Raw genomic sequence first — 23040 nt, forward strand, 5'->3', positions numbered from 1 at the left:
GGCTATATATGCATGTGCATCCAAAAACACCTTCACCCTCACTGCAGTCCCCTACCCACCCCTTCACCAAAACTCCCCTAGACCCTATCCCATCCTCGCCCCCCTCGCCCCTCACTACTCCCTCCTCGCCCCTACCCACCTCCTCTCGTCCCTCACCACCCCTCTACCTCCCCTTACCCTCACCCCCTCGCCTCTACCCACCCCTTCTTTCTCCTCGCCCTACCCACTCCCCCTCGCCCCTCACCACCCCTCTACTCGCCCCTCACTACCCCCTACTCCCCCTTGCGCCTCACTACCCTCTACTCGCCCCTACCCACCCCCTCCCTCCCTCCTCGCCCCTACCCACCCCCACTGCCCTCTCCACCCCTCTTGCCCTCGCCCCTACCTAGAGCCTTGCCCCTACCTATACCCCCTCACCCGCTCGCCCCTACCCACCCCTCTCCCCTACCCAAACCCCTCGCCCCTACCCACCCTCTCGCCTCCACTCGTCCATACCTACTCCCTCTCGCCCCTACCCTCCCCCTACCACCCCTTCTCTCTCCCCTCGCCATATTCACTCCCTAGACCACTATCCACCCCCTCAATCCTCCATTGTTAGAAGCAACTACTACAGGCGCATTCAAGTCGATGTTTTAGCATTGCTTTGAAGAAAACAGGGAAATTTTTACAAAGTTTCGTTTCGGCGGAGGCTCCATGTGCCCGGAATATTTCAAGTGTTCCCTTATTGTCTTCTGTTCAGACAAATACCATTCTTAGTAGCCAGCTCCTCGCTCTTTTGGCTACGTTTACACTAGCGTCAAGACTTGTTGGGATTTGTTTATCTTGGTCAATCTTCAGTTTCTACCTTTTGGACAGCTTACCACATTGAGGCACGGTTATTGCTTCTTCAGCAATAACTGGTGCAGGATAGAAAGTTACTTCAGCTGGTCACAGTTGGTCAGGAGCACACACTGGATGGGGACTCTCGCTTGGGCAGTGACACGTGGCAAGAGTTACGGGTGGTGGTCCAGTGGACACTATTGTCAGATCACCACCACCTCAATTAGGAGATAGGCTTAGCTGGATTGGGATATCCGCCAACTATTGGTGGCTTTTTAGGAGATACATATGAGTGGTTGGTTCCACTCGTGGGTACACATCATTATCCACTTTGTATGGTTTAGCGTCTAGTCTTGAGTCCTGGGTCTAGAGTCTGTAATCTTGAGTTATACACACCATGTGTGCACCATCCCTGCACATTGGAGCCTCGACACCTTATTGTATCTTGAGCCTGAGCTTGGAGCTGTGTGTGCTGTCAGCCAGAGTTGTATGGTTCTTTGACCTTGTCTAGTTCCATTGAGTTGAGTTGCAGCTGTGTTTTGAGTTGTATCGTGTCTTGAGTCATATCCCACTTCTGTGTTCAGTCATGTTCCTGTGTGATGTTTCTTTTGTTGGAGTGAGGTTTCATGCATACAGCACTGAGGAGCACCCACTCTAGAGAGCACCACACCTTTTCCTCGCTACACTCATGATTTTGTACAATTCATGGCACCTTATGATTAGAGGCTGTTCACTGGCATGAGAAGCATAGCTAGTCTCATTCGCTACATAACTTATTGGTAGTCTTCTCAGTATTACTACTTACTTCAAATTATCAAAGGCTCAAACAATGTTCAGCTTTCTATCACTGCAGGGTCAGTTCAAAAATGTGAAAATTGGACATATGTAGAGTCAGCCAAACAACAAACAGTGAACAGACAAAAGTGAGAAGTCTGGTACTTTAAATACTTTGTACATACTAGTGACATTCTATTGCATACAATCTATAGCAGTAACATTCATACAGCTGTGTAGATAATGTGTAGACTAACATTGTCATCGTAAGTTTGTGTATCAGATCGGCTATAATTGCTTGGCTGTAACAGCCTATCATGTATGCTTTGTGCCACTGGTTATCTCTGGTAATACACACAATGCTTCGGTACTTCCCACAAATTCCCTTTGAGTGAGTTTCCTAAATGAACCACACCATGCCCAAAAGTGAACAACAATCCCTGCAATATATGAAGAGTTATTCCCCAAGTAAAAGGGTGCCCTAGTGAAATGGCCAAACAAAACCGAATCTAGGAAAATGCCCGAGATTCAAACCAGAGACTACCCTCACAAGGGCAGGCACAACCACAAAGAAGCCATCACTCTCTACCTCAACCAAAGAGATGACTCTCAAAACTGACTACGGTTAAAGCTTAATGAGCAAATAACTTAATTTAAACTTTAGAACAACAAAAGAGAAACAAAAGGCATTACTGTAAAACATAATGTTCATCACTATTGTCAGCATTGCCACCATTGTCTGAATGAGATTGAGCATCAGAAGAAGCGGAATCTAACTCTGCATCAAGGAACGTTGCAAAATCTTCGCTCCCACCAGGAGAGGAAGGAACGCTCATGTCCTCCTACCATAACAAACAAGGATATGATTTAACTAATGGGACAAGCACTAGCTAAAAATTGTAGCGCTCTCTCTCTCTCTCTCTCTCTCTCTCTCTCTCTCTCTCTCTCTCTCTCTCTCTCTCTCTCTCTCTCTCTCTCTCTCTCTCTGTTGAGATTTGTATCACTCATTGTATCAACCCTTACTCATACCCTACACAGTTTCAATTAGCTGCTTAGCTCACTTCCACTAGTTTAGGCTATTGTAATAGCCTTTATTTTTAGTACCTCTTAATTCTTTTTGGTACTCTGACATTGTATCAGATTCACCACTTTGTAACTTTTTGGTCCCATAGATGATAGGTCACCTTGGCTTTTTGATGACCTTAATATCTCATTTCATTTCTCTCTATTGTTCCCCTCTCCCCCCCCCCCCCCCCCAAAGCCCAATTTTAGTTAGATGTTTTTGTTGTTTTTTCAGCTTTCACAAATATTGTATCAGATACACCTGTCAGAGTGTGCAGCGGTAGGTGAGAGAGACAAAGAGACAATGGCACGAGAGCGAGAGCGAGAGAGAGAGAGAGAGAGAGAGAGAGAGAGAGAGAGAGAGAGAGAGAGAGATGGTGGAAAGGCTGGCAGCCCAATAACTCTAGATGGCTACATGGTGATGAGACAAGACAATGAGAAAGAGGGCGCCCCCCCTCCTATATATAAGAGAATAGGGGTTGGTCGGGCAACAATCCTCAATATAGGTCAATGACCTAGAATAATGACCCTCCAATGTAAATGGGAGAATATGTGATCAAAATAGGTCTAAAGTGGGAAATGTGTTGAACAACCTCAGTGTGCCTGAGATCCCTGTCCACGGGTGGCCAACCCACAACGAAGGGCCAGTGCACGTGAGCATAGTTACAGGGGACGGGGGGGACGGGCCCTAGGGCCGGGGGACGGCCGTAACCGGGCCGGGAACGTCTGGGAACGCCGAGGGACGGACGGAAAACGGGCCGGACGAGCGGGTCGCAAGGGGGATAGACCGGGGTCGGACGGACCGGACGGGGTCGGACCGGAACAGATTCAAAAATATGCCCGTTTTTAGCCGTTTGCAACGGCTCTGTGCAACCCCAACTGCCATATTTTTGGAGCCTTGGCCCTTGGGAGGCTATAAAAGGCTCCCTTGGGCCTCTTAATACTCATAGTCTCAATGCTCAATGCTCATTCCATTTCCCTCAAGCTCAAGGCTCAAGCTCATTCCATTTCCCTCAAGCTCAAGGCTCAAGTTTGAACTTTGAAGCTCTCCTCTCCCTCTTCTACCCACTTTGAAGCTCTCCTCTACTCTCTCTCCACACAAGCTCTCCTCTAACTCTTCTAACTTCTAAGCTCTACTCTCTCGAGTCTCTAACCATCATGTCATCTCAAGCCAACTCCTCTTCTCAAGCCGCTTCTTCTCGAAGGAGGCCCGCCGTGCAAACGTGGTCGTGGTGGGATGAAGTCGACTTTAGCTCGCGTGGCAAAGGTGGCGGTGCAAGACCATGGTCGTGCAAGCTATGTCCATACAACAGATCGGGTGGTTCAAACAAAGTGCGAGCCCATCTTCTTCATGAACCCGGTCACGAGGTGATGTTTTGCCCTCATGTAGCTCCCGAGAAGAGGTTGGATCTTCTTGAGAAGCTCAAGGTGTATGACGTTGCGGAAGCGGCCAAGAGGGGCCGTTTTGTTGCCGTTGATCCCTCCGCCACGGCGACACCGCGAGAGCAAAGGGACGCAAACCTTGACGACATCGCTCGAACCTTCAAGAGCCATGGATCTACACCGTCCTCTTCTGTTCCGCATCGCCAAACCACTCTCAACGAAAATTGGAATCCTAAATTGAAGGAAGAGGTGGATAGGTCGGTTGCCCGATTCTTCGTCCACAACCACATTGCCTTCCATGCTTCGCGGTGAGTTTCCCTTGGCATATGCACATTGCAATCTTCCATTTTGTATTCATAATGGGTTATAACTTCTCGACTCTCGACTCTCCATACTAACACAACATGCTCTATTTTGTGTGGATAGGTCTCCATACTTTCGAACAATGGTTACGAAAATAGGGGAATATGGCTCCTCTTATGTGCCACCTTCATCGGAGAGGCTTCGCACCACCCTCCTTGACAAACAGAAGCTTGCCGTGGAGCAAGCGGCCCAAGCAACAAAGGATTTGTGGGAGACCAATGGCGTCTCTCTTCTTGTAGATGGATGGAGCGACACCCGCAAGCGGTCCATCCGGACATGGGAGAGTTACCCATGAGGGTAGGGGTAGACTGCTTGGAATGGTCTTCACACATCAAAACTCCAAGGCTGATTGCATCATTGTGTTAACCTCTGTCAGGCCACACATGGGACACATCTAATTCTTCTTGAAAAACCAATGACGGCTTTTCATGCACAAGATCCAATGTCGTGGTACAAACCACCAAGCCATGGTTAGAGCTTTGCAAATGTAATCCAAAAGAAATTTTGCGAGCCAACAGCCATGACGACCTCAGATGGAGGACACACAATAGGCAATGATAGAGCATGAGCTGTGACCATGAGCAACCATCACATAAGGCCTAGGAGCAATGGGGCTTTGCGATAATGGTGTGTGTGCGCACAAAACACACACACATACACACACACACACACACAGAGCAATATCCATTGTCAAGATTTTAACAAGAAAGTCTGAGGCAAAGAATAGATTTCAATTGCCATCAAAAATGCCCTTGGTCATCTATTTAAGTATTGCATCCTCCATGATCGTAAGGGTGGTATATTCACTTGTAGCAAATCACTCAAGCTTCGATCTGCATTGCACTAGGACTCCTATGGACTTCACACTTGTTTATAGTTTGTACTTGAGGTTCTTTCTATCTTCATTGAGATCAACATATACATGAAACTATCTAGACTGGGAGAAAATGAAGGCCGTTCTGCAGTTAATTTGTCCCTCACCATCACCTTGTGGTGCAAAAGGAGTTTCTATAGTCATGGATACTTTCCTCTCTTATTACCTCCAAGGTCTACCCCATGTCTGGCCATATAATTGCTCTTGAGATTACATTGGACTCCAATGTAGATAATCAATTTTCTATAATTATGAAGGCATAAGGGAAAGTAAAAGTGCCCTCTCTCTCTCTCTCTCTCTCTCTCTCTCTCTCTCTCAATGTAGACGCTTTTGAAAGAGCATACATGCGTCAAAGCAACTGTGCTTCAGGCTGCCTTGGCCTCCAATCCATGCCCCTCCCTCAATGCATCGCCCATTCAGCCTTTGCTTTTTCTAAGTTGCTCATAGCTTTTCTCTCAATCAATTAATTAGGAGCCTAAAGACACGCCTTTACAAAACTGAAGATAATTGCTACTGCCCTCCCCCTTTCCAATCTCCATTAGTTGTAATAGGCAGGCCTCGTGATTTTATCACTTGTTTACACGCGAAATAGTTGGCCCAAAGTTATGCTGGAATGCGACCCATCTACCAGGAAAAGCCCCGCTTGAAGGTTTCTAGAGTTAACCAGAGAATTTGAGAAACTCTACACTGCGTATGATAATCAAAGAAAGAAAGTGCCGCGCACTGTAGTATGCGTACCTGCGCACGAGGCAGTGGAATTAGGGACCAGCTGCGTACGCATCTGCAGGGTTTGGTGACCTGAGCAAGCTGCCTTGATTGAGCAACCTGGATGGACCGAGGGACCTTGAATCTGCAAGCGTTAGTGTTCCAAGAGGCAACCAACAATGCATAGAAGCCAAGATTTGGACTGAGTTCTGAGTGTCTTTTGGAAGCCAGGTAATTTTTCCTTCGGAAATTGGTTTAGTGTTTTCGTCACAATAATCGTAAAAGGACAGTGGAATTTATTTGGTTTTTTCATGTGAGAATTGAGATGCTTTGAATCATATTCATATGAGAATTAAGACGCTCTATCGTTTGATTATAGTTCCATGGGCTAAAACACACCATCCAAAGCCGTAAGAAATGGCAAGGAAACCAAGGACTAGAAGACAATGTGCATGACACTCCGCTGAATGGAGCACCGGTAGTCAACTAAAGATAATAACCTGGAAGTCCCCTCTGAAATAGAATTAGCCTCAAAAGGATAAGAAATAAGTACCACCAGAAAAAAATCTGAGGCAACCTCAAGTAAAATTGCTTCCTCTGTAATTGAATAGCATAACCTAAATCTCAAAGAACTTGAGACTCAAAAAAAAATCATACCATCAGTAAACTCATACTTCTAAGAATAGGAAGACGTGAGAGGTCGTCACCTACGGATAATGTTTGCCAAAGAAGCTGTCGGGTTCAAAAAAAGAACCTACCTACTCAAGCAAACTCCTTGAGGTCAACCCAAATGTTCGCTACTCCTCTTCATCTGCAAAGATCAAAACATGTGGGTACAATCCAATACAATATGCCAAACTGCATACAAACTCGAAAGAGTACATATACTCAACTTGCTATAACTTGTTCTTTCCACTTGTGCTAAGGGAATATATCCACCACTGAACTGTGCAATGAATATCCGTTACACAGCATAACGCAAATACTCAAGGGAAGAGTAAAGGAACCACCTTGAGGAGGTGCAACAAGCCCATGAAGAATGCTAGGGCTCATTTGTAACGTGCTAGAAAGCTGGGGATAAAACCATGAGGAAAGAACCTGCTATACTTGTCGGCCGTGCCAGATTTGCCCCGGAAGGATTGCCCCCAAGGTTGGAGCTCTCCAAATTGATGTATGGAAGAAGCATCCAAATGTTAGCGATTGCAAGAGTAGGAACTAGATGTCCCCACTAACTATCGATACTACGTGTAAACCTATCATTCAAAGGATCTCGATAAATCTGTTGTCAAACATTAAGACTACTATCCATAGAAGGTTGCATACCTGTACCATAACTCATGTTGGCTAAGCATGTAGCACCACATGCTCATCTCTACACCTCATCTAATGAAGTCGAATGATCAAACAAGAAGTGGCTCTGGAGATGGAAGTATCCCGTTCTACCTGTCAAAGCCAACTCCAACACATGCACTGAAACATGCATCTAAACTGATGCATAATGGATGAACAAGAGTCAACTGAAGCGGAAAATGTAACTTTTATCCTTAGAATGACAAAAAAAATCAAAGAGCATCCTCTCTCTCTCTCTCTCTCTCTCTCTCTCTCTCTCTCTCTCTCACACACACACACACTTCCATGGCACCACATTGAGAAGTACAAAGAATCATATTAATGTACATAGCTAGCATTTTCGGACAGTATTTGTAAGTAAAAATTTTGAAACAGTCAATGAGCTGTAATACAAATTCTAGAGATAAGGGATCAAAAGTCATGCTTATGACCTTCAAACCCGATGGATCTAGCAGCCCCTTATGGGGTGTGTCATCTATCAACAAAGTGTTGATATCATCATATGGGGCATGGATTTGATAAAAAGGTTTATAGTATAGGTATACATCTGGTTTGGTAGGGTGGTAGTGGCTGTCAATGTCAACACACTCCTTTTGGGAATACAAAAAATCAAATTGCCAACGTTCGATTCCCGCTACGTTGCAAACCATGGTTACAAGGGGTTTGAGGTTTCTCTGCTGCACAGAAGACCATATCGCAACCCAGAACCTTGGAAGTAGAAATTGTATAAATTCCTTGGTTCCTGGCCGCACAAGGCTCTGCGAGTGGCTATCCTGAAGTTGCACAGGTTGACAAGTTCTGCGTTGGGATCATACGGCTCCCGAAACAACAACAATCGGTGGACGTCCAAAATAATTAGTCTCTATAAACATTTTGTAAAACAATTAAGTAGTTAGACAATAGGTTGATTTTCATATTCTTTTACATTGGTTATCACTGAAACAATCATGTCAATGTGTAACCTTGAAACCAGCCCGTGGAGTGGTAGGCGTTGGCTTTCACCCGAAATTCTTTACTTTAGAGCAATTTGCAAAAAGAACCTGCGACAGGAATTAACACTTAAGCACACACACAGCTCGGAAGCTAGAATGCTCCGAGCAGACGCCGACAACCTGTAGGCCCCAAAATTGGCGCCCCTTTCGGTATTTCTTTATACTTTGAGAGGGTAAATTTACAAAGTAGAGTCCTGGGAATCCTTTGTCTATATCCAACTAGATACCACTTGATTTGGCCAAATTTCGGTAACATAACAACCCCAAAACTTGCGCGAAACCAATTCCGCTACTGGAACTCACTTCCATTGGCATAAACCCTCTGATTCCTGCCTAAAAACAATAAATTCAGCACGCTGTATTTACTGGTTTTTGCCATGTTTTTAGCACCAAACAATCCCCTAACTGTCCTTTGCCAGTGGGGCACTATTCCCAATGGTTCTGGCGTCCGTATGGCTGAAAAACAATCAATTTACAGCGCATACACAGCGCTGAAAACGCACCTATACGGTGAGGTTATGACCCTCACCGGTGCCTACTTTGGAGTAGCAGTTAGCTACCCCTGTTCCTGCTCAAGGAGGCTCTTGCCTCAGCACAAAAGCATGAAACCACACAACTGTACATCAGTCAAATGAAGAGCCCTCTTGTGGGGCATCACATAACTGCACGTAGGGGAGAGAGAAAGCAGTGAGTAGTGTGCAGGTCATCACTCCTAGCACCACACTGTACATAGAGAGGAAAGCAAGCACTCCATAGCTCTTAACCTGTCAGGTTCTCAATGAAGTATCCCCCCAGCATAAATCGAGCGCCCCCTCTTCTGCCCTTGACCTATAATGCATATGTGACCAAATAGATGCAAAAGGAGAAGATTTCCATGGCTGCCAAAACCTGCGTATCGCTGAAAACGCAGCAAAACAGCCCTGTAAACACGCATCTAACGCCTTCCAATGTTGAAAATGAGCTCCTTGGTCCTAGGTAAAGTCATGGGAAGCTCAAATGGCTGAAAATCACAGTTAACAACCTCCAAAACTGCTACAAAAAGTGAGTTACGAGTTTTGGTGAATTGACCAAAAAGTGCCACTTTGCACTCATACATGCAATTTCCCCGCATTCGACTTCTTGCTTAAAAATCTCTCAACTGGTGCATCAGTTGACTTTGCAGCAGAGTAATAAAAAGTCTCCCTGGTCATACCGAAGGTAATGACGCGAACACATTTCACGGCCCAAAATAGCAGTTTCCTAAATTTTAGGAAATGATTCCGTTGGGCTCCCTGTGGTCATCTGACCATCTATCCTCATTGGGACCGCATCCAAAAATGCAATGTGGCCCAATTGTCGGATATTTTCTGTTGGTGATCCCACCTTGACTTTATGCCTTTATTGAGTTCACTTCCTAGTATCCACCAACTTGCTAAGTGCGACGGGGGGACCTACATGATCTTGAACTGAGCCTAGACACCCTCTTACTATACGAATTCCAGTGCCGACCAACTTCCCGTCTGCAAGTGATCTGCAGGTGAAACTACCGTTCACATTGGCCATACAATGTCCGACCGTTTGCTACCTCAAGAAGAGGGTCTCAAAAATTAAACAAAAATCATTGGAAAGAAACCAACAACTAAGGTTAGTAGTTGCCACGTCCTCATGACAGTAGCAAAGGTCCATACTGGATTTGGCTGTCCTGGAGGTTGTCTTGTCCAGTGTTGACATCCTCTAGCTTTTTCTCACCACTCCCTTGTTCTTCTACCGTTCGAGACTCTTGTGTCTCTAGTGTCAAGTGCTCCATTGCACCTGAATTAGCTTCTAATGTGCTATGCTTTGTTTGTGAGTCATGCATAAATCAGTGTTAATTTTCAAGCTTTATAGATGGAATTGTGGGAGAGGTGTGCTCTGCTTGAGGGTTAGGATATTCTTTCTCAGCCCCTCCCTTTGCATAATCTCTTCCTTTTGAAACCCTCCAAGCGCAGAGGGAGTTTCAATCTTTATTTCTTCCTCAATCCCTATCTATATGATCTGGCTTCTCTGCAGTGGCAGTGCTCTTCCCCTCGTCTTGAATTTTCTTCCTGTCAAACTCTCCCTCTGTATGATTCCTCTTCTCAGTAGTCCCCCCTCCTCTTCCTCGTTTCCTTTCTCAACTCACCTTACGAAATCTGTTTGCTGTTGTCCCTCATAGTCATCGTTATCTCTGCAGTGTGGTCATCTAATAGAAAGCATATGCTTGATTAGGGTGGCATGGTATCGATGCTAATATTGTCACAAAGTGATGACGTGTCTACCCGAGAGCATGCGGAAAACCCTAACCCTAATTGTTGCTGAAAACCCTAATTCTGCAAACCCTAACCCTAAAATCTGCCAAAAACCCTACCCTAACCCTAACCCTAACCCTAGCAACAGGTTGAAAATCCGAAAACTGCGCTGGCTGAAATTGCGTCAGCTTTTCAATTGCTTTTGCGTCAATATTTCTTTATTTTCCTATGCATGGGAGAGAGAGAGACACTATGGCCGAGATCTTGTTGGCACCCTTCACACTTGCAGAGCTTCATGCTGCTATTGAGAGTCTCGATCCATCCTCCTGCCCAGGAGAGGATGGCCTGACTAGAGGTTTCTTTTTGACTTATTGGGATGTATTGCATACACAAATGCTTCGCGGTTGTCAGGACATCTTTGCATCAGGATATATGCATCCGGATCTTTGCTCAAGTCTCATATCTCTTATTCCGAAAGGGGGTGACACCACTCAGCTTCGCCTGTGGAGACCTATTACCCTCCTCCCTTCGGTCTATAAGATACTAGCGTTACTGATCAACCATCGCTTGCGACCGTTCTTGCGAGATATTATTCATACTTCTCAGACAGGCTTTGTCATGGATCGATGCATACTGGATAATATCTTCACTTTTTATGAGGCAGTAGAGTGGGCCAGAACATCTTCTGAACCTCTCGCTTTTTTCATCCTTGACTTCGAGAAAGCATATGATCGTGTTGAGTGGGACTTTCTCGAAGGATCATTAGCCCGGATGGGTTTCCCTTCGAGATGGATCACAGGCATTTCCGCTCACTTTAGGACTGCCAGCAGTGCTATTACTATTGGTGGTCGTGTCAGTCGCAGTTTTGAGCTTTCTCGATCTGTCCGTCAGGGATGTCCTTTAGCAGCATATATGTATCTATTTGTCGGAGAGACTATGTCTGATTTTCTTCGTGCTCAGAGTCATGCATTTCGTGGCTTGACCATGCCAGTACCTTCAGCTCCGGACCTTATCGATCAGGAGTTTGCTGATGACACTATGCTGATGTTGCGCTATTTGCTAGCAGCTCTTGATGCCATGTGGGAGGCCCTGGAGGTTTTCTGCATTGCCGGTGGTGCACGCATTAACTGGCATAAATCCTATGGGTTACTGGTTGGCAATGATGACTGCAGCCGGGCGAGACATGCAGATATCTTGGCTTTCAGGTTGGATTTGACGTTTCCTCGCAGCAGCAGTTTGCACCCGTACTACAGTCTATTCGCAGTAAGCTATGTCATTGGTCTTCTCGTCATCTGTCGTTGGCTGGCCGTGCTTTGGTCGCCAACCAGGTCATTCTGGCTACAGTATGGTATACGGCCTCTTGTTGGATGCTACATTCTGGAGTGATAGCCTAGCTCCGCAGACTAGTGCGGAACTTTTTATGGAGTGGCACAGATGGGACTACTGACACTCGTGCTCGTGTTCGTTGGTCCACGATTATTCGTCCTAGGTCAGAGGGAGGCCTTGGCATTATTGATCCACAATTACAAAGCCGCACCCTTCTTACCAAGCTTATTGTTCGGGGTCTTTTTCCCGGCCACGAACCTTGGAAGATGCTTCTTCGGGCCGCTCTTTGCACAGCAACTCCATGCCTCGGCACTAGAGATGGTCATACTTGGCATACAGGGTATCGTTTTCTCTTTACGGATGCACCCTTGTTCACCAGCACTCTCTCACCCTTCATCCGATCACTCCTTCAGATTTGGGTCTCCATGCGAAGGGCTATCATACGCTCACCTCCCTCATGTCGTGAGGAGATTGAGCGCCAACCTCTCATTTGGAATGATGCAGTTCTTGATTCTTCGGTTAATCCACCCCGTCAGCTTGGAGAGAGGACTCACATTGATTGGCCGGCTTGGGACACTGGTCTTGCTGCCTCTATGCGGTTGTTTCATGAGACACGTATGCTGGATGCAGATTTTGTGGCAGAACATTATGACATTGGTCGTGGGGTGACAGACAGACTGCTTGAGATTGACTCCGCCGTTCCGTCATAGTGGGACGCAGTCATGCGAGGCACGGTTCAGATGCCTCCACATAGTGGCTGGGAAGGTCTCTTTGCTCAGAGCACTCTCTTATTAGTTCGTTTAGACACCATGCTGTTCACACTTGATACAGACTACTCTCAGGGGATTCATGCTAGATTGACATATGCTTCCACCTCTCCGCACCTTGTCTACCCCGGCGCTCGATGGGAGGCCATACGAGTAGTTGGCTCCCGCGGGAAGCGTCGTGTTGACCCCCGTTTCGCTTCCGCTGATGCCGCCCTTTGGAGGCTTTGGGTGTGGGAGGGTCGTGCACTATCTCAGCTTTATTGGGACCCAGGAGAGTGGCATTGGCCTCACTCTAGCCCCACCGGTGCACCTGTATCATTCTTTGAGTACACTATTAGAATTGGAAGATTAGCATTGATGAGACAGCACCCAGAGCAGCCCACTCGTATGCGTTTCTGGTTACATTCAGGTCTCTCCCATGCCTATCTACAGCAGTTTTGGTCAGCCATCTGGGATTTACATGCGGCTCGTCGTATTTCTTTTTTCATGTGGATGATTGCACATGCAGGACTTCCAGTTGGGACTTGGCTAGCTACTATGTGTCACGATCCGTTATGTACTCGATGTCCTCTGCGACTACCTGAGTCCCCTGCACACTGTCTTTGGTCATGCTCCTCTTCCCATATAGTGTGGCTAGCACTTTGCTTTTTACTTAGCAGAGCCGGTGTTCAGCATGGATTTCTCACTTGGGGATCTGTCTCATGGTTGATGAGGATGCCCGGGCCGCATCTTTTCTACGAGGGCTCAGACACAGATCCAGCTCTTATGCTTACCTCGACTGGTTATCGGCGAGGGACTTTCGCTATGTTACCACAGATCGCTTGGCAGGGAGATCCTCAGACCCGTGATGAAGTTTTTTCAGTCATCACTAGAATTACACTATGGAATATTTGGAGAGCTCGTTGTCTTCACATTCTCAGTGCAGCACCACAGCTCCTTCAGGATACCCTCACGGCCATTTGGCTGGACATCATTCACACCCTCATTTGGCAGTGGGATTCTTCTTCAGGTACATCTAGAGAAGCCGAGGCTCGTCGATTTGCCTTCCTTCGGCGTTGGGCCCGATCACCACTCTTCTTCACACTTACAGGTGGCCAGATTGCATGGCATTATGCCCCCCCTTAGTGGTTTCTCCTCCACTCATCACACAGACCACCATGAGATTGTTCTAGTAGAGTTGTCACTATAGTGGCTCTCACCCTTACATTCAGATTATACACCCCACGTGATAGGCTATTTTGGCATCCGCTGGGGATTATATTGTACTCAGTAATATACAGCCCTGATTTTTCCAAAAAAAAAAGAGAGAGAGAGAGAGAGAGAGAGAGAGCACTATTGCTTTATTTGATTAAAAGCTCAAGAGAGCTTGTGTGAGAGAGAGAAAAAAACCTTGTTTTTTATTGGAAACTTTTGGGGCTCTGCTTTTGGCAACCCTTATAATCTAAATAAGCGATGAGTGCACCCACTCTGCAGAGAATCTGGACGCAGAGCCTGAGAGTGAAACCCTAACCGCACTCTTGTACTGTGAACATTGATTAATACATAAAGAAATACCGAAAGGGGCGCCAGTCTTTGGGGCCAATATCTCTAGGCACGGAACTCCGCCGGGCCAGTGCAAATCTATTGTGAACTGTGAACTGTTTTGAAGTGGTTATTTGGTGCTGTCATGATTTATTCTTGACTTGGAGTGTCCAAGTCTGTTACCGTGGTATCAGAGTACGGCCGATTTCGCTTCTACGGGAAATCTGATTTCCAAATTTATTTTGCGCGGCACGTATGGCTTCATGCAAGGATCAGTCGACTCCCTCTGTATCTGGAGATGCGGACAGGGATGACAACGAAGCATCTGGCAGAGAGTATGGCCCGCCTCGACCTACTCAGGCGGAGCAACAAGAGATGAAGCGTCGTCAATTGATCGGCGATGCAACAAAGATGATGCTCAGTTTTGCAAAGGACCCGAAATTGGCAAAATATATGAGCGAGACTTCTTTTCAGGAAGTGCATGCGCAGTGGCACAAAACCACAACACCACCCCCGAAACCCGCTCTCAAGAAACCTTATGATCACAAGCAATATTCAAAGAAGGAATTAGAAGAGGTGGATGATGCACGGATTGCTCAGCTTTTCGACGCGCAGATGCTTCGAAGGCTTTGTCTTTTATACAACAGTTTGACACATAGTTACAGGGGACGGGGGGGACGGGCCCTAGGGCCGGGGAACGGCCGTAACCGGGCCGGGAACGGCTGGGAACGTCGAGGGACGGACGGAAAACGGGCCGGACGGGCGGGTCGCAGGGGGGACGGCCGGGGCCGGACCGAGGTCGGACGGACCGGACGGGGATGGCAGGGGTCGGCCGGGGTCGGATTCAAAAAAGTAACCGTTTTTGACCGTTTGCAACGGCTCTGTGCAGCCCCAACTGCCATATTTTTTAAGCCTTGGCCCTTGGGAGGCTATAAAAGGCTCCCTTGGGCCTCTTAATACTCATAGTCTCAATGCTCAATGCTCATTCCGTTTCCCTCAAGCTCAAGGCTCAAGCTCATTCCATTTCCCTCAAGCTCAAGGCTCAAGTTTGAACTTTGAAGCTCTCCTCTCCCTCTTCTACCCACTTTGAAGCTCTCCTTTACTCTCTCTCCACACAAGCTCTCCTCTAACCCTTCTAACTTCTAAGCTCTACTCTCTCGAGTCTCTCCACCATCATGTCATCTCAAGCCAACTCCTCTTCTCAAGCCACTTCTTCTCGAAGGAGGCCCGCCGTGCAAACGTGGTCGTGGTGGGATGAAGTCGACTTTAGCTCGCGTGGCAAAGGTGGCGGTGCAAGACCATGGACGTGCAAGCTATGTCCATACAACAGATCGGGTGGTTCAAACAAAGTGCGAGCCCATCTTCTTCATGAACCCGGTCACGAGGTGATGTTTTGCCCTCATGTAGCTCCCGAGAAGAGGTTGGAACTTCTTGAGAAGCTCACGGTGTATGAGGTTGCAGAAGCGGCCAAGAGGGGCCGTTTTGTTGCCGTTGATCCCTCCGCCACGGCGACACCGCGAGAGCAAAGGGAGGCCAACCTTGACGACATCTCTCGAAGCTTCAAGAGACATGCATCTACACCGTCCTCTTCCGTTCCGCATCGTCAAAGCACTCTCAACGAAAATTGGAATCCTAAATTCAAGGAAGAGGTGGATAGGCTGGTTGCCCGATTCTTCTTCCACGACCACATTGCCTTCCATGCTTCGCAGTGAGTTTCCCCCAATGCACATTGCAATCTTCCATTTTGTATTCATAATGGGTTATAACTTCTCGACTCTCGACTCTCCATACTAACACAACATGCTCTATTTTGTGTGGATAGGTCTCCATACTTTCGAACCATGGTTACGAAAATAGGGGAATATGGCTCCTCTTATGTGCCACCTTCATCGGAGAGGCTTCGCACCACCCTTCTTGACAAAGAGAAGCTTGCCGTGGAGCAAGCGGCCCAAGCAACAAAGGATTTGTGGGAGACCAATGGCATCTCTCTTCTTGTAGATGGATGGAGCGACACCCGCAAGCGGTCCATCCACGGGGTGGTGGCCTACTCTCGGGGGGAGATGTACTTTGTGGAGTCACATGATGCATCCGATAGTGGCAAGGCCGCCGAGATGCTTGCTGCGGAGTGGACAAGCACCATAGAGATCACCGGCCCGGAGAATGTCCTTTGTATGGTTGCAGATGGAGAGGCGTCAAATAGGGCAGCCGGAGCTATCATTGAGGGCATGTATCCCAGCATCCATGTCACATTTTGCATGGCGCATTGCCTCAATAACCTCCTCAAGGACATAGGAAACTTGTCATGGATTTCACCCACCATTGGTGACGCCTCTCGAATTGTCTCCTTTGTGCTCAACCATCAAAAAGTGCGCCATGAATTCTCAAAGAGGAGCCAATTGTCGTTGCTCAAATATTCAGAGACAAGATTTGCATTCAATTGGCTTATGCTAGGCCGCTTGTCTACATGTGGCGGAGCCTTAAGGGGCCTCTTTCTCAGTGATGAGTTCCAGGCCATGCCGGAGTCTACATCAGCAGTAGGATTGAAATGCCGAGAATGGGCTGACGACGCCGCTTGGTGGGAGGAGGTGAAGACTCTTGACGCCATGGTCAAGCCTATTCTACACCTACTTCGAGTGGTGGATGGCTTGCAGCCATGCATTGGCAAAGTCTACGAAGCCATGGATCGGATGATAGAGGCACTTGAGAAGCTTGTGCCTGACCCTGTTCAGTATGCGGAGATTCATGGCTTGTGTGAGTCGAGGTGGAATGGATACTACTCTCCACTTCATGCGGCGCTTATGTGCTTGACCCTGAGTTTCAAGGAAGGCGTCAAGAGACCGACAAGGAGGTGAGCAAAGGATGGCGGCTTGCATTGGAGCGCCTTGAGCCTAGCAGTGACATTAGGCGCAAGATTAGAGACGAGCTACTCAACTACAGGCAAAAGAAGGGCTCCTATGGATGTGTAGATGCACAGCTTGATCGCAACAAGATTGGCTCGGTTTTGTGGTGGGAGGACTATGGAGGAGATGGCCCACATTTGCAGCGCTTGACTGTTCGTGTCCTTAGCCAAGCATGTACCACTAGTTGCTTGGAGCAACTATGGAGTGTGTACAGCCACATTGCCTCTAAGAAGAGGAATCGCCTTGGCGTTCAGAGGGCCAATGATTTGGTGTTTGTGAGCGCTAACTTGCGCATGCTTGCCAAGAGCATCACACACAAGGCAGATCCTTTCACTGAGTGGGAGATGGCACAAGAGAATCCATCTATGGCCGATACTCTTTTGGAGGAGCTAGAGGAGGATTTCGAGCCTCAATGCGAGCCTCCCAAGCCGGAGCCCTCATACGTTGCTGACGACCTCGACTACGACGACGATGTGGAGATTCAGTAGGCGAGCACTTCTTGAGTTTGATGATCATTGATCACTCGACTCTCGAGTCTAGACTCTTGAGTCTACGACTCTACCTACTACATAGCCCTTTGTACTTTTTGTTATCCTTGAGGCCTCAGGCTTGTCCTAAGTCCTTTAGGCTTTTTGACTCTTGAGCCCTTGTGGCATGCACTTCTCATTTTGTATCCATCGATCATCGATGTTTTATTAGCACATTTCAGCCTATATGACTCGTGTTCTTTGGTCTATTTAGTGTAAATTTATGGTCAAAGTGATGCTCTATGTGTGTGGCATGTGTGTAGGTCAAAAAATGCCCAAAAAACTCTCTCTTTTTTTTTGCCGTTCCGACCCCCGTCCCCGTTTCCTGACTTTTGCCGTCCCGACCCCGACCCGCCGTCCCATGTAACTATGGTTTGACATCACTTTAGCAGGAGGATGCTACTCAGAGCACTCCAAGATTCGAAGAGCTACCTCTTATTTTACGAGGAATGCTTGAACTTGGTGGTCCGCGCTTCTTTTAAACAAGACTGCGCCAGTTAAATGGCTGAATTTTAGGAAGCTTTTTATTTCTTCTTTGTTGACTCAAGAGTATGAACGCGATATACGAGCTGCTTGGAACCATCTTCGGATGACCAAGAGAGATACAGTGGATGCTTATTGCGAGAGATTCTGGAGCTCTTTTCTACCCGCCTCTTCATTCAAGAAGATCTCGTTCAGAGAACAGATTGAGCGGTTTACCTTGGGTCTACCTACAAAGATCCGAGATCACTGTTTGGAACAGAAGTCGGCTTCTATTCAGGAGTTGATGAGTCATGCGAAACGGGGCTTTGCCATTCACTCTGGCAGTCTGACCTACCCCACCGTTGAGGTCATGACATAACGAGCCGAACAGACTTCAGCGAATGAAAGTAGAAAGAGAAAGAGCAACCCAGAAAAGAAGGATGCACGACCCAAGCTTACTCCTGAGGAGAGAGCTCGCTTCATCAGGGAGGGAAAGTGCTTTGGATGCGGGGAACATGGACATATCTCCGCGAAGTGCCCTAACAAGGCACCGAATGAACAAGATGAAGAAAGGCCAGAAAGTTCTAAAGCACCTGAGAGACGTGGCAGAAAAGGCAGATAAAAAACAGAACTGGTACCACATGCCGTGGGACCTGAACCGAATCAAATGAATGAAAGTACAAACTTTGTCGTTTTTGGGACAAAGTGAAGGATCAGGAAGCTCTTTTGAGGGAGCCAAGGCCAACTTCTTTTCACTTGGAATTGGCGGCTCGATTTGGAATTACGCCCGACAGGCTGTGGCCGCATGCGGAGGTAGTTCGACTGGCAACCGGACGGGATGTTTTGCCATGACACCGAGCATTGGCAAACTTCGTTTGCAATGACAGGGGTGTTCAGGGCACGCGAGTGACGTTCTACTCGGAATCCCTTGGTACCACAAGAACTACGCCATGGTTGACTACCGGACCGAGAAAGCGACTTTGACAAATGAAGGGCTCAGAGATTGTACTTGATGAACTTCAGTTTCTTTACTCATCCTTTTGGGAGAGAACTGAACGATGGATAAAGGTCGAATATGTTTTGATCTGAACAAAAGAACGCCAAGATTTTTCTCCACACTCATGCCGATTGCTTTTTAAAGGGCCTGAAGATCATACCATTGATCTGATACCTGGAAGCACACCACCGAACCGGCCACCTTACCGTGTGAGCCTAGCATAGAATGAAGAGATTATGAATCAAGTGAAAGACCTCTTGGAAAAGGGTCTTGTCCAGCCTAGTGCTTCACCGTATTGCTCTCCACTGTTGTTGGTTTTGAAGAAAGACAGATCTTGGAGAAGGTGCATCGATTATAGATCTCTCAACAAAATCACCATCAAGAACAGATTTCCAATTCCTAGCATCAATGATATACTCGACAGATTACGGGGATCCTCGTGCTTTAGCAGGATTGATCTGAAGAGTGGATACCATCAGATCAAGATCGCGCCGGGAGACGTCTACAACACAGCTTTTCGGACGACTTTTGGGTTATTTGAGTTTTTGGTGATGCCTTTTAGCTTAACCAATGCTCCTGCGACATTTAACCGGATAATGGACACGATTTTTCGAGGGTACAGGCTATTTGTTGGCACTTTCTTTGATGATATCATTGTTTTCTCCAAGAATGAGGCAGAACACAGAGATCATCTGCTTCAGAGATACACTTTTTGGGACACATTGTCTCAGCAGCAGGAGTGCAAATGGATCCGGCCAAGATAGAGACTATACATGATTGGCCTGATTTGAAGAATGTCCATGAAGTTAGAAGCTTCTTGGGACTGTGTTCGTACTACAGGCGGTTCATTCGAAAGTTTGTAGAGGTTGCTTCCCCTTTGCATATCTTGACACAGAAAGGAGTCCTTTTCTCGTGTGGACCCACAAAGGTGACTGCCTTTCAAACATTGAAAGAGAAATTGACTACGGGACCAGTTTTGACTTTGCCGGACTTGCAAAAGTCATTTGAAGTATATTGTGATGCTTGTGGTCGTAGTCTGGGTGCGGTCTTAATGCAAGAAGGCCATGTCATTGCTTACGAGAACTGATTGTTCTCAAGGCCGGAGATGACGGCATAGATATATCAGAAAGAGCTTTTGGCGGTTATCCATGCTCTTACTCAGTGGCGGCATTACCTTCTCGGAGCGGATTTTATTGTCTTTACAAACCATCAGAGTTTGCGCTACTTCTTGTCACGGAAGCAGCTTTCGGAAAAGCAGATGCGGTGAGCGAACATCTTATCACAGTTTCACTTCCAGATTGTCCATGTGCAGGGACAAAAGAATGTGGTGGCAGATGCTTTGTCTCGAAAGCCGTTGGTTCTGGCTATTTTCCGTGATACATCATAGGAGCTTCGAGGATATGGTCGACCAGTATGCCACAGATCCAGATTTTGCAGAAGTTTTCACACGGATATGGGATGGGGAGACAGTAGCGGGATATTCCATTCGGGATGGCTACTTGATGACAAAAACCATGTTGTGCCTTACACAGCCGTTGAGGAAAAAGGTTATGACTGAATGCCACTATCCACCTTTTACGGGTCACCGCGGCATTGCTACCACCATGAAAGGGGTAGAGACATACTTCTTTTGGCCGAGACTCAAAAAGGATGTGGAAGAGTTTGTGCGCACTTGCTTAGTATGCCAAAAGGTCAAGTTTGACAGGCATAAAGCACAGGGATTGTTACAGCCTTTACCCATACCCACCCGCCCCTGGAAAAGCATTGCAATGGATTTCATTTTTGATCTCCCGAGAACACAGAATGGTCACGATGATTTTCCGATTACATGGCATGCCTGAGACGATTGTCTCCAACAGGGACCCCAGATTTCCGAGTTTGTTTTGGAAGGCAATTTGAGAGAACATTGGCACGCGGTTGCAGTTCTCGTCGTCGTTCCACCTGCAGACTGACGGGCAATCTGAGATTGCCAATTCAATGGTTTTAGATTTATTGAAGTCTTGTATCTCGGACTCAATGGCAAAAGTACTTACCTTTCGTGGAATTTGCCTACAATAACACGACACACTCTTCGACGGGGAAGGCGCCATTTGAGATTGTTGAAGGTGCTACGAAGGTTCCACCCTTCCTAAGCACAAAAGATAAGATTTTTGAAGCGGATGAATATACGCGAGACTTAGATACTGCTTTTGCCAAGGTTCGCGAGACTTTGTATAAGTCTCAAGAACGACAGAAAAAGAGAGCGGATCGCCATCGTCGCGACTTGAAATTGAAGGAGGATGATTGGGTGCTCTTACGTTTTGAGAAGGCACGCCTGAGAAAGAAAAAGGGAAAGGAGAGGCTTTTTCCAAAGCTTAGTATGCGATACTACAGACCTTTCCAGATCACTGAAAAGATAAATGATGTCTCCTTCCGACTGAAACTGCCTGATACTTGGAGGATTCACAATGCATTTCATGTGAGTCTCTTGAAACCTTTTAAAGGTGATGTACTTGATGATGGGGAGCCTGATGAGCAACCCGAACTGAAAGAAAATGAGGAGATCCTTGTTCCTAAACAGATTTTGGCACATAAGGATACGAAGAAAGGTAAAGTCCGAAGGCGGTTCTTGGTTAAGTTCAAGAACTTTCCTACATTTGATGCGAAGTGGATGGACCTAGTAGATACTCCTCGGATTGTGAAACTTTACCTCAATGCTTTTGGTTTAGCATAGTCTACTCCAAATGGAAACCAGAATTCAGCTTGGTCGGAGATCTGGTGCAGTGGGATGCACAAGAGGGAGTCACTCCGCTCCTAGTAGATACTCCTCGGATTGTGAAACTTTACCTCAATGCTTTTGGTTTAGCATAGTCTACTCCAAATGGAACCCAGAATTCAGCTTGATCGGAGATCTGGTGCAGTGGGATGCACAAGAGGGGAGTCACTCCGCTCCTTTGTCAACAGATGCCTCAATTTTGATACTAAAGTCACTGATGTCTCTTTGAGCTTCAGGGTACTGAGAGCTGACAGTATTCTGCTGGATGACTTTATGAAATGGAATTCCTGATTATAATATTGATTTGTTCTTGACTTCTTTTAAGTGCAGGAGTTGATAGACGAAATGACTACAACATTTTGGTCTGATTGATCTCGAATAGACATGGTTGAAATAGGGGTTAGTCAATCGGACATCAATGAGATCCCGATTGGATCTAGATGCGATTGCTAGCTACATTGACAATAAATCATGGTCTAAGATCCGAATGAATGTTGAATGTCATGTGATGTCTAGTGATGTCCTATGATGTGACTGTCGATTGGTACATGTGCTAGATGTGTGTTCCTAGTACGTAGGTACTAACAGTCAGTGTCTGCTAAGACGGTTTATGGCTTCTGTATGTTTTGCAAGCGTAATCGAGGGCGATTACAATCCTTTCAAGAGGGGGGTATGTCACAAAGTGATGATGTGTCTGCCCAAGAGCATGCGGGAAACCCTAACCCTGATTGCTGCTGAAAACCCTAATTCTGCAAACCCTAACCCTAAAACTTGCAAGCCCTAAAATCTGCCAGAAACCCTAACCCTAAAACTGTCCTAAACCCCAACCCTAACCCTAGCAGCAGGTTGAAAATCCAAAAATTGCGCTGGCTGAAATTGCGTCAGCTTTTCAGTTGCTTTCGCGTCAATTGTGCTTTATTTTCCTACGCATGGGAGATAGAGAGAGAGAAATGAAATGAAATGGTATGTTAACGTCTTCAAAAGGCCATAGTGACCTATGAGACCAGAAAGTTACAAGGTGGTGGATCTGATACAAAGTCAGAGTAACAAAATAACAACAGTACAAAACAAAGATATATACTATGGGATCCTAGACTGGTCGATGTGAGCTAAGCAAAAATGGGCGGCTTGCTGGGATAGCTGAATCACACAAGATCTAGCATCGGTCGTTGGCGGATCTCATCAATCTCCTCCATGGTTAGTAGTCTGACAAGGCA

At 46.8% G+C, this 23040-nt stretch overlaps 1 protein-coding gene across 5 annotated transcripts in view; it reads right to left on the reverse strand.

Annotated features, from left to right (window-relative positions):
• LOC147433684 (RNA polymerase II C-terminal domain phosphatase-like 4) overlaps nt 1-23040 on the reverse strand; it is a 104670-nt gene that overhangs the window by 56861 nt on the left and 24769 nt on the right. For 2 of the 5 annotated variants that reach the window (XM_086490320.1, XM_086490319.1), the window contains exon 2: nt 2287-2435. In XM_086490320.1, coding sequence (XP_086346446.1) covers nt 2287-2429 — 143 coding nt within the window. In that variant the 5' untranslated portion in view covers nt 2430-2435. Of the gene's footprint in view, nt 1-2286; nt 2436-6013; nt 6792-6873; nt 7234-7303; nt 7469-23040 lie in introns of all 5 variants that reach the window. The other 3 variants (XM_086490321.1, XM_086490322.1, XM_086490323.1) reach the window with 3 other exon arrangements.

This window comes from Adiantum capillus-veneris, chromosome 19 (genome assembly GCF_014529385.1).
Source record: "Adiantum capillus-veneris isolate H3 chromosome 19, ASM1452938v2, whole genome shotgun sequence".
Lineage (NCBI taxonomy): Eukaryota > Viridiplantae > Streptophyta > Polypodiopsida > Polypodiales > Pteridaceae > Adiantum > Adiantum capillus-veneris.